The 19277-nt window shown below is 45.2% G+C and overlaps 1 protein-coding gene across 16 annotated transcripts in view; it reads right to left on the bottom strand.

Moving 5' to 3' along the window:
- Window positions 1-19277, bottom strand: part of MCF2L (MCF.2 cell line derived transforming sequence like) — a 927044-nt gene that overhangs the window by 574904 nt on the left and 332863 nt on the right. For 2 of the 16 annotated variants that reach the window (XM_085622301.1, XM_085622309.1), the window contains exon 1: window positions 4362-4632. The exons of 12 other annotated variants lie outside the window; for them this stretch is intronic. In XM_085622301.1, the coding sequence (XP_085478427.1) occupies window positions 4362-4452 (91 nt within the window). In that variant the 5' untranslated portion in view covers window positions 4453-4632. Of the gene's footprint in view, window positions 1-4361; window positions 4633-19277 lie in introns of those variants that run through there. 2 more of the 16 variants (XM_085622310.1, XM_085622312.1) reach the window with 2 other exon arrangements.

Below are 19277 nucleotides of genomic sequence, written 5' to 3'. Positions count from 1 at the left end.
GAACTCAAAGGAAAAACCAGAACCGAGTACTTAATTTGAGCCGGTGGTTGCACACTGCACTTATTTTGGGGGACAGCACTTATTTTATCATTCATCAGATATTGTTCAACAGCAAAAGAGAGAAAAAACACAGAGTGAAAAGACAAAGGAAGAGAAAGATTGAAAAACTGACACAAATGGACTGGCCAGTGTGGAGCAATGAGACATCAGTATCTGGTGGTGGATTAAAGAAGCCCGAGGTGAATTCAAATCTATGCAGACTTAATCTTTGGCACCAATTTTTAATTACTGTGCCAGAGCAGAGCTTTGGGCACTGGCACTCATTCTTTTACATGTTAAGCACTGCCTGGACTAGAGAAGCACATCATGCACGGACCTGGGAAATTTAGTAGTGCTGCAGGTTTATAACGATAGTAACAAATCTACAGATTTAATGCTTGGGTAAAGAAACAAGTGATTCAGCATTTTCTGAGCCCACTTGCTTACCATTAGTCCTCCAATAGACCTTTCTCTCCTACTGCGAGGTGATGGGAGTTAGCATTAACATCAATCAAATCCAAAAAACAGTGCAACCCATTTTGCAACACAATGAGGACCAGAAATTGGTAGCTTGGGTTAAGAAGATTTATGACAAATTAATGAACAAGTTCAAATACACCACGCGTAGCACCATGCTATAAAGATACAAATTAACTGGGATTCCCAGACGCCTGAAGAAATTACGGCGAATTAGTAGTAAACAAACAAGTAATTCTGTAGCAGCAATGCAGTACAACAGCATCGGAACCTGGTGCTCAGAAAATACTCCGAAATGCTAGAATTGCTAATGTGTAGGGGAGAGAGAGAGCTTTAAACTCCATAGAATGGATTGGGAAATGCACCTTAGCAAATCAGTTAAGTTCCATAATTGAAGTTAGGTCAAGACAAAAGGAAATTAAGTAGGCAAGTGTTAGCATCTCTGAAACTTGGTCTAGAGTTTTCTATGGGTCAGGAATCTCTAAAAATCCATTCGGAATATAGTAGGGGCTCAAGGAAGATGTATGCAAAGAATCTGCTGGGATAGAAAGGGATCTGCAAAGAATCTGTCTTGAATCTGAATAAAGGTCCGGAGGGAAAGGTATATTGTAATGTGCAAAGCCCATTAGTAGGTCTGGGTGGAGTTCGCAGAGTCAGGTAACGCTGCTGGAGCTTACACACCCTGCTACGGCCCAACCCATCTGCTGTTCCCTCCTGCGGAGAAGAAAAGAAATGTTTTGGAAAGTCTGATTTCTTGGTACATTTAGAGGACTATCTGCCTTCTGCAGGCCGGAGAGCACCAGCGGGGTTAGGAGACGGCCCCAGTCGGTCACATTGGCAGGAGGGAGTGAACACACACCTTATTATCCATTTACGAGTGGGACAGGTGGACGAGCTGGAACTCCTATGCACATCAAAACTCAAGGCGCAGAAGGAGGATATCAAGGGGCACTTCGTTTTACCAGGTACTTCGAAAACGGGCATTATGATGCCCTGGGAATTCCAAAACCATCCGGCAGAATAAACTGGATTAAGAACACTGATTTTGTGCTGAAACAGAATTTCAATGATAATTTATCTTAAGCCCTGATGAAGTTCCTACGGTTTTGGAATGAACCCTGTTGGCTGACCTGTATGTGCTATTGAGAAAAAATAAGTATAAATAAAGGTTTTGAAACTGCAAGATTGACTGGACTTAATTATCATTATTCATTAACCAAAAAACGTTGCCGGCTATGCAGAGTTTCGCAAGTGGCGGAGTGCGTTACGCTGTGCCGTCTGCGCTGATTTTTCACGCCAGATGTTTGTCCCACGCTTTAAAATCAGCACAATCGACACCATGCACCGCACAAGAGAGTGCAGCATTTATCTGCCACCCGAGTAGATATTCTACTCGAGTGGCAGCTTCCTCAACGCGAACGGAAGGTTTCTCAAAGCGAGCAGCAGTGGCCATTCGCATTGAGAAATCTAACCAGGAAGTGGTCTGGAGTAAGATTTTCCTCGCTCGTGCACCCCAACTTAACATTGGAGAACGTGAGCGAGGAAAAACTCTGCTCCGCTGAGTTTTTGGGAACTTCGCACTCTATGCGGAGCGGGAAAAGATCTGTAAACTCCACAAGTAGAGCGGAATTTCATGCTCAGACCTACCCATGTGGCAACACCCCCTTGATCACACCATCAGTGATCCATTGTACTTTCACAAATTCCAAGGCTGCAGACTGCTACATTGCTGGTTTGACCCACACTGGATATGGGAATGACATCTTTCCCTCAGACACAGGTAGATGGTATGAATTGTAAGACAGTGTATTCAGTTAGCGCTCTGTTTCTCTGTGTATCTTCATTAAGGTCCTTTTCTCAGGCTCTTCCTCCTGTCTCTAGTATAGTAATGTATCTATTCTACAATTAACAATACATGTGAATGTTTGCAAGAAATGTCGAGTTGGCAGAAAAATCAAATCAGTATTTTATGAAATGTAGCATGGTGAAATACTGGCCTACTCAAGACAAGTTAAAGGTTAATTTCAATGGTGCACATTTATTATGCATATGCACATTTCAACACATGAGTTTACGTTTCAAATGCCTCAGGTTTCATACAACATGTAAGATTGAATTCATCATTAAACAGGCAGCTGTAAGTATGGCTAAGAACTACATTTACATCAAATATATGGAATATTAATGAACACATTACAGAAATCTTTTATCTCTTTTAGTAGGATTACATTCTACATATATGAGGATAGCTTTAATCACAGTTTCAGTTCTATACGTTTTTCACGTGAAGTAGCACACGTTAGAAAAGTCACATCTCATCTCTATGGTGAATGCATTACCTACTTAATAGAGCATGGTTCTTTATCTAACACACTTAGTTATGGCAAAACATTTATGTAAGTTCTCTCATCGTACAGTGAAGGCACTCTTTAATAATGCCAAATGCAACACTTACATTAGTTTGTTAAACCATACATGAAACATGTGCTAAGTGCACTTTCATACTGAAGGTTCCTTAAGGATCCGTGACATATAAAGGGTGGGCAACCTTTAAACGGCACCACAAGCCTGCCTTTAAGTATCATACATTATTCTGGGCAATTTAGTAACTACAAACTACCAATGTAAAATGTAAGAGATGCACTGTAAAATGAGGCAGAGCCAGGGCTTATAATGGCCCGGGTCCTGCTGGTGCTCAGCACCGGCAGTTCTAAAAAGCAGGTGCTGAGACAAGTCCCTATCGGGCTCGCCATTTTTGCTCTCACCCTCAGGCTGAAAGACGTACATATTAACAATGCAGCAGTGCCATCCTTCACTGCCTTTGATGTAACTTCAAAGAGACTCAATATAGTTATTTCACAGTTCCACCTTTTCAAAACTGAAGCCTTTTCAATATGCTACACTACAAAGCCATGTCTGTTGCTTATTTATGGTATGCAACTAACAGACTTACAACAAACCAGTACTATTTGCTTTGTCAATGGTTAACATTACTTGCTGTATTATATATCTGGATGTAATGGCAGAAGTAGCAAAATACCAGTCGGCGGCATACTGAGCGAAGCATAGATTTTCATCTTATGTGCTTTTAAGCCACATCCTTAATTACATAAGCCACGCCCCTTTGAGAGACCCCCTTCCAGTTTTTTCATCCCACTTAAAGTTCCGGACAGCACTTTCAAGGGCCCTAGTTCTGTCCACAAGTACTTCATCTAGCCAAGGCTCCTTGTTTGCATTCTGGGTGTTGTAGTCCCCATAATTAGACCAAGCAGTAACAAGTCCCAGAATGCATAGGGAAAAACTTGAAATAGATGAGCTCCTTGCGTGTGAAACTCAGAAGCCAACGAGCTCGGAAAGACACATCTATCATATCCTCTGGAAATTATGGTGAGGGGACACTGAGGGGCAGATTTATGAGCCCCTTGCGCCACTTTTGCGTCACTTTTAACATGGGAAAAGTGACGCAAAAGTGACGCAAAAGTGGCGCAAGGGGCTCATAAATCTGCCCCTGAGTTTTTAAGTTACGATCACCACCAGGTCCAGCCTTGGCTATCTTCTTTGCCTTGTGGTCATTGTAGTGTTGGGTTTCCCATAATACAAGCAGGACCAGAACAGCTAGAATTCAAAAACACAGAACTTGGTAAGGTAATCACACCTAAGAAAACGAGACCTTGAGTTCTAGGATGAGGTCCCTATCAACTCAACGTGCAACAGCCTCGAGCAGCACGAGGCATCCCGAAACATGGGACGGAGGAGATGCAGCTTAAGGGAGTCTTTCGGATTTGGAGTACAGGGCGACCCCAAGTAAACTGTTTACTTCTGCCACTGAAAGAACAGTTACTTACTACGGCGCACATCAGCGTCCAGCCACGCGCAGAGCTCTGACAACCAATGGAAGCTCTTCATCTCCTCCACCGAAATCCGTGCACGCGCCATGCCCGGCAGCCAGCCCTTGTGTGTGCGGGACCGGGAGCTGGCATGCTTCCCCTGCTCGCGGCGCCCTCTCAGCAGCAGGAGCGGCTCTCCTGCCGGCTGAACTTTGGTCCTGGAGAGCAGCAGGTGCAGGCAAACCAGCTGGTCCTCCTTCCCGTCCCTCTAGTAACAACGCAATGTGTCACTGTGTCTCTAATTGTGCCCTGTAGAGCGATTCCTTCCCCGCCTGCTCTGTTTACCCGCTGCCGAAGGCGTGTGCTGCAGGCCCAGAGCGGTTTCTGACACGAGAGCACCGGCTGTGCATGCTTCTGAGACGCACAGCCCTAGCAGCGACTGGCGTATGTGTGATGGTAGGATCCACGTCATCCGGTCCAGTCCCGTGTTTTCAATTAACAAATCGGTGTATTCTGGGGGACGTAGTCTCATTTCAGTTGAGTGACATGCACGATTACACCTGAAAATAATATTAAGCAAAAAGAAAGTCATGGGCAGACAGAGTTGTGTCCTGGTGACAATGGGTTATGATCCTAAATCAGAGGTCAGTGTCAGGGGTTGGGAGAGAGGGGTACTTTGCTTTGTGGCCTGGTTCTGTTTAGTGATATGGCAAGAGTCAAACGTCAAACAGTTTCTCCTTATTACCCGTTCACTTCCTTAGTATGTCATTTTCTTCTCTCCATTTTTTTCCAGTTTATGTTCACCTCAACTTCTATGTCTTCTTCACTTACCTATATTCTTCCCACTTTTTGCTCATGTCCAACTCGGTCACTTTCTTACCTATTTCGGACAGTTTCCTTCTCACCTCTACTCTCCTCCCACCTCCAATTCTTCACACACCTATCTGTTTCACTCTCATCCCCTCATTCTTTTATCTTTACATCACAATCATTTGTTTTATGTATTGTGTCATACCACACTTCTGGCTCTACTCTATCCATAACACGGTTTAGTAATACCTAATTTAATGAAACTCAAAATATCCTTCAGTCCTTTCAATGGGTAAGTCAGCCATGTTGAGAATCAATCTTTTGACCTGCAGATTACCACCTGTTTCAACAGCAAGCATCCAACTCACTGAGTCAGCCTCAGATATACCTGCTAGATATTTTATAACCTCAACTTTTTTATGTTCTCACCTCTAACTAGGGAAGTCTTAAATTCTTCATCTTTAAAAATTTTCTTCAACTTTCTTTTCCTGTTTGGTCTCACTACTTTTTTATCCAGTTCCTCTACATCTTTATTTCTTCCTTGCATTCACTCACCTCCATCACTCTGTGGTCCTCACCTGTTTTCTGTTTATTCCACTTTTGTCTCCTCGTGCTGTCAGTTTCCTCTCTCTAGCAGTATTTCTTTCATCCCCCACCCCTCGTTTTCTCATCTCTAACAGTCATCACCTAATGATTTCTCTCCTCTGTTTATTCCAATCCTCCCATGAAGCCTTTTTCTTTTGGTCCTGGGGCAGTCGGTTGTTACTGTGTAGTATTTGTGGTGGGTTCTGTTGTTTACTACTGTGTCCTAGCCCAGGGGTTCAGATATTAGTTCGCCCCAGCGTTGCTGGTCTGCTCAAAATTCCAGACCTGAAAAATGCAACTTCCCTGCCTAGCGCTAATAGTAACAGTGATGATGTCGATAATAATACATTATCGTTATTACTATTGTTATTGTCAGATGGCAAGGAAGTGTATAAGTTCATGTAATGAAATGTAAACTTTATATTAGCAAGGGAGAATCTATTTAATCATCGGGCCCTTTATTGTGTTTCCAAACAGCTTAAGAACATTTTTTACCAACGTGAGGAATCAGTTAGTGCAACTCTAAACTTAAAGTTCTGAGCCAAGCCAGCTACTCCACACACAACACTATCGCAGCGGGGAAAGGCGAAAGGATAAGTGTGAAATACTCAAGTGTCAATATTGACTTATTGTGTGGCCTGTTTCACCAACCTTTCTAAAGCTGCAGAAGAAGTCGGCGAGTAGTGGTTAGTTACGCCATTTTGTTCTTATTTCATTTAATACAGTGAACTCTAGCGATTCTTGGATTAGAAGAAGAAAATTGTACAAAACTGAAATGTATTTACACATCCCACCAGCTGCACTGCTAGCTAGCGCCTTTGTTTCTCACAACGAAATCTCTCCTTGACTATTTGCTTGCTCCTATGTCATCAGCACTGGTTGAAACCCATGCTTATATTTCTGTCAACTTCACTAATAATTCTGGGACCCGTAGCCCTACTCTTGTAATTGAGCAAAGAAACAAAAAGGCCCAACATACTTAATCCTGTCAAATACAATGCCAGGATTGATTGAAAGTTAGCCTCGACATACAGGAGAAGATGAGGAATATGAAATAAGGACTTCTTGAACGAGAAAATGACCTGACTAAACAACCAATCGATATCAAGTGATTTTTCTGTATTGCTTGCCTGGCTTCAAAAGTGGAGGACAGATTATTTAAAAACTCTACTGATGGCAATGGCACACACAGGAGCCTCCCTGCTTCAAAAGTGGTGGACAGGTCATTTACCACCGTTGCTGAAGGAAGTGGCACAGGATCCAGGCCATTTCCAAGACTGATTTTAAATGGGTTTCTGGCATCAAGTAACTTTGCTTGCAAGCACAGACTGTGAGGAGAATACTGCAAAGTACTGGAACACCTGAAACCCTCCAAGCAATTAGTACATCAGCATCTCTGCAGACTCATATCACTTGGGTTGCCTTTGGGGCCTTCAAGAAATTTGCCAACATCCTCTGTGAGTATGACTGCGAACTACATCAAGGTCTTTCAACTTACACTGGATGAAGTCTCTAGCTTCTGCCTTTTTGATTCAGTGCGTTGCAAAACTGTGCAAACTGCAGATCTGCATATTTTCTCGCAGTTTTTAGAGAAGACAACCTGCTTCGTACATCATGCAGAATGACAGGCGGAACAACAGTGTTCCTCATCACAGAAAGAGATTTCTTTTCTATTTTAACAGTGGAACTTAAGGCAAAGCGTGGGTTGTGATAACAGTGGCCTCAGGAGGTATTCTTTCACACGTACACCAAGCACCACGCCCATCTTCATGTGTTTTTCCAAACACAGCATTATTATCTACAATTCTTGTGTGTTGCATTCAGGGCCCGAGCAACAACAAAAGTAATATAAGAACCCAGAAACCTTTACCCTGCATCAGACCATTAAGACTAAGATCTGCACACAAAAACACTGGAGTAGATGTATGCGTTTTTTTTGGCATTCTGAAATATTCCAACCATACTCCTAGGAAGCTGTAATAGTGGGACATTACCTGGAGTAATCTCACCTGTAAGCAGTTATGCATGAGAAAAAGTACATCATGTGCATATACACTTATGTAAATGTTTATCAAAAAGCATTTACACAATGTAACTTTTTTAGGGAAGGGGGACTGTCCACATGAAGAAACCTCTTCCCTTGCACACACCACGCCCAATTTTGGTGATGACTCTTCCTCGTTTCCAATCTGAATACACATTTACTCCGGTCTTTAACAAGAATACATCTTCCCTATATCTGAGGTGTGAGTGGTCTCTAAAAAAGTTTGTGAATACCCACAAAGTCACAAGCTTGCATGGAATGCATGCTCCTGAACCCAGCCTGTAAGGAAGTGGGTTTCTGTTGCAGTAACCCCCCCACTTTTTGCCTGATAACGGATGCACTTTTCCTTGTTGTGCCCTGGGCACCTGCCAATCAGGTGCCCAGGGCCTGTGTTCCTTCCCTAAAAACTGGCTAACAGCCAAAACCCAATTGGCATCTCTGGTCACATGTCAGCCCCTGGTAAATGGTACCCTAGGTACCCAGGGCCTTGTGACCAGAGAAGGCCCCTAAGGGCAGCAGCACTTATTGTGCCACCCTTAGAGGCCCTGTACCCTGACACACACACACTGCCTTTGCAGGCTGAGTGTCTTGGTGCAGAACAAAACAAAGAGTCGACATGGCACACATCCCTGTGTGCCATGCCCACAACACACACTGCCCTGGCATACCTCAGTCACCCCTCTAGCTGGGTGCCCTATGCCAGTGGTGTGGGCACAGGTGCATGAGCCCTGTGCCCCTACAGTACCCATGTCCATTCCTGGGCTCTGTAAGTGCAGTGCTGCCATTAAGAGTATGCGGTACTGGGAGGTCGTCAATACGAACTCCACAGCACCATGATGGCTACACTGAAGACTGAGAAGTTTGGTATCAAACTTCTCAGCACAGTAAACTCACACTGATACCAGTGTGGGATTTACTGTAAGATGCACGACAGAGGGCAACTTAGAGTTGCCCCCTGAACCTAACCTACAATCCACGTCTTGTCTTAGGGGCTGCCTAGGCTGCCACACAGCAGACATGTTGCTGGACCCCTGGGTAGAGAGCCATCCTCTTTCCTGGGCCTGCAACAATGCACATCCTGGGCGAGGTGCTAGGCCTCCTCCCCAGGAAGGGCAGGGGAAGCTTCAAAGGCATGCCGCCTTTGTGAGCTTCTCCAGGCCACTTGCTGTACTCAGCAACTGGACCCCACCGGTTCTGACTCCGACTCTGGCAGGAAGACTGGCCGGAAACCCCAAGGAAGGAAAGGAGGTGTGCCAGCCTCTGCCAACGCCACCCCTCAGGTGGGGGAGGCGAGGTGAATCACATCTCCGGGCTCTCGCCATCTTAAAGATGGGAAGCCCTGCCCAATCAGGACTAGGCTACTGCCCCCTCCCACAGGAGAGTGGCAGGATAGGGGGTGTACCCACCCCAGGGAGGGGACCCATTGGTCCCTGCCCTTTACCTACCTGTAACGCCCCTAAATTTAGTATTTAGGGGCACCCTGAACCTTCCTTCCTCAGACCCGATTCCAAAACAAGAAAGAAGAACAAGGAACAAGAAGACCTGCCGTGCAGCTGCTAACAAGAGGAAGACACCAACTGCTTTGGCCCCAGCCCTACTGGCCTGTCGACCCTCGAACCTGCTCCTGCTAAACCCCGACATCTCCAGTGGTCAGCAACCTCAAAAACCCTGGAGGACCTGACTGCCTTTTGACTTTAACTACCTGGGACTCCTATGAGCAGTGGTACTGCTCAAAGCAAGTAACTGATCCCGGGCATCAGCCAGGAACCGCGAGCCCTGCACACTCGGCACCCACCAAGCCTGGCCTGTGCTGGAGTGAACGAAGACCACGAGGATGTCCCCCGGCGACTGTGACCCCGAATTCAGCACCCATGGACCCACCTCGACGCTCCTGACGATGCCTGCAGCCTCAGAACCAGGGATCCCTCCAACCGCGACCAGCAAAGGGTAAGATTTCCCGACACCAAAAGGCACCCCTGCACCCGGTGCCCTGCGGCCCCCTGTGCCCAACTCCTGGGTGCCTACCTATCCTCCAACTACCCAACTTACCTCTCGAAGTGGTGGTTGCACCTGAAGAATCTTCGTTCCCGAGCTTGCAGACTTTGTTCGTTCTTGAGTTCTCCATTGCAATCCATTGAGCGCCCGACGGCTCAAAAGCACCCTGCACCCAGCCGCCCGAGTGCCCCTGGCAGTGCAACTTCTACTCTAATCTACTTCCCCATTTGCCCTGAATAAGTAACCAGGAGCCCAGCTCCCACAGCCACGTAGCCTGCTAGCCAGCAGCCACCAACCAAAGGCCCCCTGCCTCCCTATAGGATAACATTGGGCCTAACTCACTCTGCACCCGGCTGCCCCTGTGCCGCTGAGGGTGTAACAACTGTACTTACCTGACCCTGGGAGACCCCTGAGTCTAGGGCCAGAACCTTAACTCTGCCAGTCGAGTACTTACCCAAAAGCCGATAACTCTTTTCTTCCATAGGGTAACATTGACTGGTTTCACTTGGAAATTCTTCTAAGTGTCGAGTTTTGAAACTTTAAAATATTCATCTAAAATCAGCCGAATTACGAAAACGAATTTACTCACCTGTTATCAGGAGAGATCCCAGTGCTGGGTCCTGGTGCCCAGCACTGACCCTGAAAAGTAATTAAACCGTACTTACCTTTAACTTGATTTTCCTCCATAGGATAACATTGCCTGGTTTTCACCAGAAATTCTTGTCGATTTTGCAAACTTACAAATATTCATTAAAAATCACCTGTATAACAAAATCACATTCTTTCAACTGTGTACAGGAGATGCCCCAGTGCTGGATCCAGGATCCAACACTGAGTTAGAAAAAGTAACCATAACCCCACTTACCTGCTAAGTGAATTTCCTCCCATATGATAACATTGGTGATTCTATGTGAAAAAGTTTGTGTCAACTTTTAAAATACAATAATGTTCCTTAAAAATCACAACTGTAACCAAAACGTTTTTACTTAACTGTTTACAGGAGATGTCCCAGGACTGAATCTAGGATCCAGTCCTGTGGTAAGAAAAGTAATCCAAAAAGTAATCTATTGCATTTAACTAGAAATTCCCTATTGAGGTCAATGTATAATTGTGTTTGAAATTGTGTTGCCTATTGCAACAACTGTAACATTGCATTCAAAAGTCTATTGCCTATTGAAAAGTATTTATCTAAAGCATCTCATTCTGAGAAAGTATATTTTGATACATATTGTTGGTTCTAAAATAAAACAAGCATATAGTTTTATATACAAACCATTGGCCTAGAGTTCAGTTCTTGAGTGTGTGAGACCATTTGCTGACTGAGTGCGTACAGCAAATGTTTTACATTGTCCTCTGATACTGCCTTACTGCTCGACCAAGCTACTACTTTAGAGAGTAAGGTTATATCTAACTTTAGCCTCTGTCAAACCTCTGGGGACTGTGGCCTCTGTGCACACTGTACCTATTTGGGAAGAATATATACAGAGCCACTTTCTTACACAGCCTAAATGTAGATTTACCCATATCTAGCTTTATACCATAATGGTAATCTACTTTCATAAATCATCCCAAGTGTGTACCAAAGTTCAATTTCAGTACGCAAATGGACTTGTGAAGCTAACTCCTACATTTGTTTTCCCATCCTTCCAGTTTAGACACCTGCCAAATCTAAACTGGGAGATAAATAAACACATAAAAATATTTGTGAAATTGGTCCAAGGCTGAAACCTTGGAGACTCTCCTTCTAAATTCGTCTAAAACTATGAGTTAAGAGTCTTCTTTCATGATTCACTGTCTGATACAAAGAGATCAGATTTGTCTTCTCTGGGTTCTTAACTAAATGCCACACTGCTGCAACTCAGGATATGTTGCCACTAACACTGGTGCTTAGAGTGGCCTTTTCTGCACAGAAGTAAAGATCTGGGAAAGGCACAGGGGGAGAGAAGATAAGGAACAGGGAAAAGTGTGGATGTAAGCGGTCTAGTGGAGGAGCGAGAGAAAAGCAAGGAGGCAAACCTGGAGTCCTAGTAGCGAGAGTTTAAGTGAGGTGGGGGAGAGGTGGAGGAGAGAGAACCCTTGCGTAGAGCAGAAGGCAGGAATAGTCAATGCAAAGAAACATTAGCCCACCCACTAGGGTGCACCAGCAGTGGGTGTCAGATGGCACCTACAAGACAAAAATATGACCCTGTTAACAGGGAATGGGATACAACAGAAAAAATACAGGACATATACACACAAAGCAGAAGAGTTGTGTCAGAAACAAGAAAAGAAGCAGGGGACTGTAATTATTTTCCACAATGGTGTTCTCTTAGGGCATATAATTAGGGCCGTAGTGACCTTCAAGGAGAAACTCAATGAAGACTGCTTAAGCTTAATATCACTTAGGGTCACAACTTCGCCCCAGATCATTAAGGACACTTTAAAGACTTTGACGTTTGTGAACTGCCTAATCTATTCTGAGTGCTGTAGTTTATTTTGCTTCCACTGATCTAATTAGACTGTGGGTCTACAACCTTTTCTGTAATAAGAGCCACTTATGTTCAATGAAAATCATCACAAACTACTAATATTCTCAAAATAGAACCAAGCAAAAGCTTCTAATTTAGTAGGTTGCACACAGGAGAACGACTATCAGGTAGGTGGAGAGCTACCAATCTCTCAGAAGGTACTCTTTGGAGACACCTAATATAATACCGCTGAAATCAATGATTTGTTGATAAAAATTCAAATCCCGAGACAGCGTTTGTAATTACCTTGAGTGTGGTGGTCACCCTAATACTACTGAAAAGGAGAATACACAAGACCTTGCATTAAAAAGTTACCTTTAATTCCCTGCAACGTTTCTGCCCACAATATGGGTACAAGTGTTCACATAGAACACACAGGGTGATGGCACAGTAAATAGAGCCAGCATTCTGTTATGATCTACTGTTGCCTTTCCCCTTGCCTATGTATCTCTTCTCTGCTGCTCAGCCAGAATGAGTGTTGGTGTGCTTGGAGATGTCTGGAATGTTGGATGATTGATGATGTCGTGGAATGCATGGGTGCCTGGTGAGGTTGTGAGTGTCAGTTGGAGTGTGCAGGCTGAGCAGGACAGAGGCTGCTCCTGGTGGAGCATCACCTGGACTTTACATCTTCCAGTAACTTATCTGAAGCTGTACCTATGAATAAACCTACAATGTACCTATACATCACCTGGCTACAGGAGATCCTTTTATTTACAAGACTGGCGACGATATTGAACCTACGCGTGGAGTAAGAAGTAAGGACAACTAAGGAACCAAGGAACCAAAAGACAAGGAACCAAGGACATTAAGGACTTTCAAAACGTCAATTGAAACTCAAAGGTAACGCCCTGGCCAGCCCCACCAGTGTCCTGTACCATCTGGACAGCCTGCAGCCTGGGCGTTTGTCACTGGTGAGCCTGCTGTCACCCTGCTGCCATCTGGAAAACGTCTGACGCAGTCTCTCCAGCAACGGTCTTCCCTGAGGCCTGCGGTGTTTACCTATTTTATCTGGCCCTCATTCTGAGTGGGAAGCGTCGTGGTTTAACAGCATGTTTTGTCTACTTCCTCAGTAAATTACTGATTTACCTGGATATGCCTAGAACCGGTATCTAACAGAGTCTGCCCGTGTACTTTTAACAGCGTCTTCTACAAAGTCTTGGCAGTGACTGACAGTATTTACATAGGCAAGCTACATCCAAGGAGGATAGCGGTGTGGATTCAGTGACAGTTGCGGCAAATTTGAGGAACTGATCTAGCATTTTGTTCCATGAGTAGCGGCATCTTGTGTGAGCTCTTGCGCACGTTTGTAGAGGCAGAGACTGTGTTTTTTCCCTTCGAGTGTGCCTTGCTTTTACCGTTTGTGTACCAGAGTGGGCCCTCCTTCGTGCCAAGCAGCGGCACAGATTTTGGGTTCGGATTTTACGCATGGGCAGCATCTCTGGTGAGCCTACGCGCATGTTTGAAGGGGCTGGACTGTGACTGTGTTTTGCCGGTGACTGGGGACACTTTTCTTTGCTATTTTGTGCACTCTTAGTGTTGCATGTGCCCCATGGCAGTTGAACTGCGGCCTTTCAAACAAGCCACGAGCCCCCACCGCGCGCGCACACTCCACGTGTACAGTCTTACCGCTCTCGTGATGCCTGCCTCATCTGTGACGTTCCAGCATTTTCAGATTCTCCCAGCTGCTTACCTACGCTCTACTGTGCAAACGTGCCATGAGTCACCCGGCGCCGCGTCAAAAGCGTGCTGCCATCTTGTGGTTTGTCGTAGCTCATACTACAAACTGGTGCAATGTCCTATTTGTGCTAGCCACGTTTCCTGAGTTTCTACTTTTGAACCGAGTGCGGTATATAAATGGTTTCATCAAGGGACTTGGTGACTGTCTCCTATTCTGTTCGCTGCATTTTTCTCTTCCATCAAGTTTGCCGAGTGTGTTCCGTTTAGGGACATAGTTCTTCACCGCGATGATGAGGTGGCTTCATGTAGTCCCCACACAGCTCTCCATCTCTGGCCATAAAGTTGAACGTGCTCCATTACCATTGGGTTCGGGTGAGATATCGCTCACCAAGTGGTTAAGGAATTGGTTTTGCAATTGGTTACTATGCAGTTTTGTTCTTTTGACATCATTCTGTTTGTGTATATGTGTTTTTATTCTTTAATGATGCGTGGTTATCTAGTGTGTACTTTTTGCTTTGGGGAAGTTGTGGGTGCGTAGACTCCTCTAATTCAGTTTTCACTTCAAGTGTGTGTACCATTGGACAGTGTGTGTCCCAATTTAGTCTTCGTACGTAGAGTGTACCCATTCCTTTGGGGAGGTTGTGTGGGCAGTCAATGTCTCTAATTTAGTGTTCAGTTTTCCAGGGTGAGTACCCTGCGGTGTACTCTATTTAGGGGAGGTTGTAGTTTTTGTTTTCCGGGGTGTGTACCCCGTGGTGTACCCTTATCAGGGGAGGTTTGCGTTTTGTTTATTTATTTTCTTTTCCATGTAAAGGAGGAAGATGTGTAGTAAACGTATACTTCTCACAACATGGCCACCTTTGAGTTTTAGGGTAGAGTATTTATCCTTAGTGTTTTTCTTAGCCTGTGATTTACCACTTTGTTTTGTGGTTTATGGCTGACATGAGTTTGTCGGTTTTCCTCACTGTTTGCATTGTGTGGATGAATGGTTTTTCCTGTTTGGACTGCAATAGGAGAAGACATCTTCTTATGAAGCTTCTCTGTGTGTACCCTCACTGTTTGGATCGTGTGGGTGAAAGGTTTTTCCTGTTGGACTGTGTAGGAGAAGACACCTTCTTATGAAGCTTCTCTGCGTGTATCTTGATGTGCGGTTGTCACCTGGGTGGTGAAAGGTTTTTCCTATTTGGATTGTGTTAGAGAAGACACCTTCTTGCAAAGCTTCTCTGGTTTTACTTTTGAAATGTTTGACTTGAAGCTTCTCTGTGTTTACCTTGATATGAGTCTTACAAAGTCTCTCTGGTTTTATTTGTGAAATGTTTGACTAGGATATTCAAGTATGGACTAAGCCTTATGCTTTTCTTGGAACTCTTTCATTCTGATTCTAGGTGTGTGAATTCGTTGGCTTAATGAATTGTCATGCATTCTTTTTGTTTGATATGTCCTTCATTCATTTTGCTCAATGTATTTTCAGGCATCTTTTACAATCTAATGGATTCTCTATTTTGATTGCCTTATGTACTTTCAATCATTTTATTTGTGTTTTGGTTTCCTTAGGAAGGGGGATATGTTATGATCTACTGTTGCCTTTCCCCTTGCCTATGTATCTCTTCCCTGCTGCTCAGCCAGAATGAGTGTTGGTGTGCTTGGAGATGTCTGGAATGTTGGATGATTGATGATGTCGTGGAATGCATGGGTGCCTGGCGAGGTTGTGAGTGTCAGTTGGAGTGCGCAGGGTGAGCAGGACAGAGGCTGCTCCTGGTGGGGCATCACCTGGACTTTACATCTTCCAGTAACTTTTCTGAAGCTGTACCTATGAATAAACCACCAACGTACCTATACATCACCTGGCTACAGGAGATCCTTTTATTTACAACACATTCATTCACTAAACACTGGCTACACATCAGAGGAATAGTGCCGGTGTTGGAAAATGTCCCTCTCTGAAGGGTCAGCCCAAACTTCATGCCTTCCTACTACTCTTCTTCTGACCATCTTTTTGTTGGCTTTAGGACTCTGAGCACTTTGCCACTGCTGACCAGTGCTAAAGTGCATGTGCTCTCTCTTCTAAACATGGTATGATTGGTTTGCACTGGTTTGGCATTTTTAATTTACTTCTAAGTCCCTTGTAAGTGGTATACCATATATTGTAAAGTAAATGCTACTAACGGGCCTGCAGCACAGATTGTGCCACTCACACACGTAGCCTTTCAAACCTGTCTCAGGTCTGCCACTGCAGGGCCTGGGTGTGTAGTTTATTGCCACACCGACTTGGCATTTAAAACTCTTTGCCAAGCCTTAAACTCCCTTTTTATTACACATAAACCACCCCTAAGGTACGCTCTAGGTAGCCCATAGGTTAGGGCTCTGTGGGAATAAAAGATAGGACATGTACTTTTAAGATTTGCATGTCTGTAGAACGATAAACAATGTCTTCTGTTAAGTTAGCCTCTACTCCTCTTCCATTTTGTCTACCAGCCCCCATTTTTGTGTTTCTGCGGGGACTTTCATAAAGTCAGAAGTTACGTGTTCACTGAAAGCTGGTTGTGCTGATAAAACTTACGTGCCAGAATAGAGGCCCTGCCGAAAGGCCCAGAGCATGCAGATGTTCCTATCTACAAGCCCACCAATGCCTGTATCCACCCTTGTCTATCTACAAAGATGACGTGGGTAGGGGTTTAACAGGATTCAACAGTTCAGCATGTAAGCATTATACAAAGGGGTTGTGTAAGCATTATGTAACAAAGAAGAAGTGGTTTCAATGTGTTTCACGAGGCACCGAAAAATATAAATGCCATGTGTGAATTTGTACTCGTTAGCCCCCTCCCTCCGGCACTTGCAGTGTCTGAGTGATGAGACTCATCTCATGAGATATAATAAACTTGTGTTTTGTTCCACCGCAGTGTTGATCCTCATTTTGTGAACCTGTAGACAAAGGGTGGCTCTGCGCCAGTGAGACAGATAAGATATCTCACTTCTACATGTCTTGGTAGTGACAAACACCGAAATTTGTTTTTCACTACTGTTAGGCCTACTGCTCTCATAGGTTAACACTGGGAATTCCTTAATATACGTTTACACTGTAATTCCTGATTAGAAAGGAGTATCTGAATCATGTTTCATATCTTTGGAATGGTAATGATAAATCCTCTTAACTGGTAAAGTTGGTTTTAACATTACTTTTTAAAAAGGGGCATTTCTCTGCTCGTAATGCTTTGTGTGCCTACAACCTGTCTCCAAGTGTTTGTTGGACATGACCTCCTTAGGGGAAATTACCCAAACTTTCCAGTTTTTCCTCCTAGTCAACACAGACTCTCACTGTGTAACCTTAGGAAATGAGGCACCTTCCCCCTGTATGGCAGAGGGAAGATACACATGCCTGTTTCACCTGCATTGGGATGGGGGTGCATATACGATGGGTTTTAGGGGCTGTACCTCTGTGTGCCGTGTAAACAGGTACACCACATACTCAGGTACAGCACTGGCTAGTTGTGGGACGTAGCCACCCACCAGCTAGCCATCAACCCCACCCCACAGGCATGCCATGACAGGCCTGTGGGGTGTCATTACGCTCATGCCTAGGTTGGTAAAACTTACGCCTCAGCCAACCCTGAGTGGGTCGTTACATACCATGAGGGCACCTCCCCAGGGAAGCCCTGACGGGCACCAGGAGGGGGAATAGGCTGAAGGACGGGTGGGCACATATGGATGTTGCCTGCCCAGGTATTGAGGAACCCCCCAAAAGTGTAGCTTCCCCTTCCTTAAAGTTTGGCTCTACCCATGGATACAAAAGGTGCTAGGGCCTGGGTAAGCCATGTGCCGGGCCTGTCCTTGCAGCGTTAAAGCGTGTGTCCCCTTCCTATCCATAATGGGAAGTGGCACTGACTCAATGTTCTGAAACCCGGGCCGATCTGTCAGTGGGTGCGCTCTTGCATCTATCGTGCATAAAATCATAAGCAGCTTGCCATGTTGCCCATGACTGCATGTGCTGCCTGCCAACATAGGCTTGTGTATGCGCACAGACACACACACATTAATTAAACCTGTGCCCAGTCTGCTGTCCAGATTCGGGAGGGCACACTTTCACAACTGGTGCTGAGCATTATGTGTCCCTCCTGGCAGCGCAGGTTGGTGTGTGCAATAGCGCATGTGCGCCCAGGTATTGAGGAAGAACTATGTATGTCTTCCCATAGGTTAACTTGGAGAAGTATTTGGCATTACTATGGACAGCAATAGTGGATTTCAGTGGAGCAGCCTCATGATGCTCCATATCAATAGCAATGCCAAATCCTATCCATTGGTGAAGAGAGTTTTGGCATAACTCACATAGAAAAGGCACTTATAGAATATGTACATTTCTATGCTCCAAGAGTCTCGGGGACTGAGGTGTTTGGCTCCAGTAGACACCAGGAGTTAGGTGGAGCACATCTGTGCATTCCCCAATAGACAGCCATAAACCATGGGCATCCTACGGGAGCAGCAGACCTCTGCCATTTGAGGGCTGATTGGGATAGACTGAAGAAAGAGGTTGTGACACTTAGTGGGGTCATGATTCGGCCACTAGAGGCTAACGACTAAGATCTGCATTCCACTGGCTCATGGCAGACAGGCCTACAATTCAGGGGATATATCTGTGGTTCAAAGGGAAAACTCCCTAAACCCCCCCAACTTCAAAGACACACAACAGTATAACTACGGGTGCCATCCTTCAGCAAAGGGTGAGATACACTTGTGGGGACGTGGGACTGGAGAACCCGTACTGCATGGTGCACATTTTTAGAGGGCTCTATGTTACATATGGAGGATACCTCTCAACAGAGGATGGCCTGGGCCGAGGACCTGCTGAAGTGTGGCGCCCTAAAGATCTCAGAGACATCAAAGCTCTCCCGCGAGGGGCCTACACTATCTACCTGTGAAATCTGGAGAGCAGTGCCCTCTCAAGTGCCCACCTTGGCTACTAAATACCAACAGGTAACATGGTGTGAGTGTGGAACTAAGACTTGTGTCTGGTGACCGGATTATCTAGTGTGGAGCTCAGAAAGCTTGCCCACATCTAAGACTTGTGGTTCCCATACTGCGGGGACCCCAACACACTTAAGCGACTAGTGGTGGTAAGCGGACTCACCAGTTGTGGGACCCCACGTGGCCCATTTCATTGATCGTGCTGCATTTCTGTCATGCGACACACCGACTGCATGCTCATTGCATGCTGTGTCCAACTGACAGGGTGCGACCTTCTGAGGTGGGGGTGTACCCGTAGTAGTGCCTCATGGGGGGGGAGGGGTGTGTGTGTGTGTGTGTGTGTGCATGTGTGTGAGA

The sequence above is a fragment of the Triturus cristatus genome, chromosome 8 (genome assembly GCF_964204655.1).
Source record: "Triturus cristatus chromosome 8, aTriCri1.1, whole genome shotgun sequence".
In the NCBI taxonomy this organism is placed as follows: domain Eukaryota; kingdom Metazoa; phylum Chordata; class Amphibia; order Caudata; family Salamandridae; genus Triturus; species Triturus cristatus.
The sequence above is the reverse complement of the archived record's forward strand: the minus strand, read 5'-3'. Positions and strand labels throughout refer to the sequence as shown.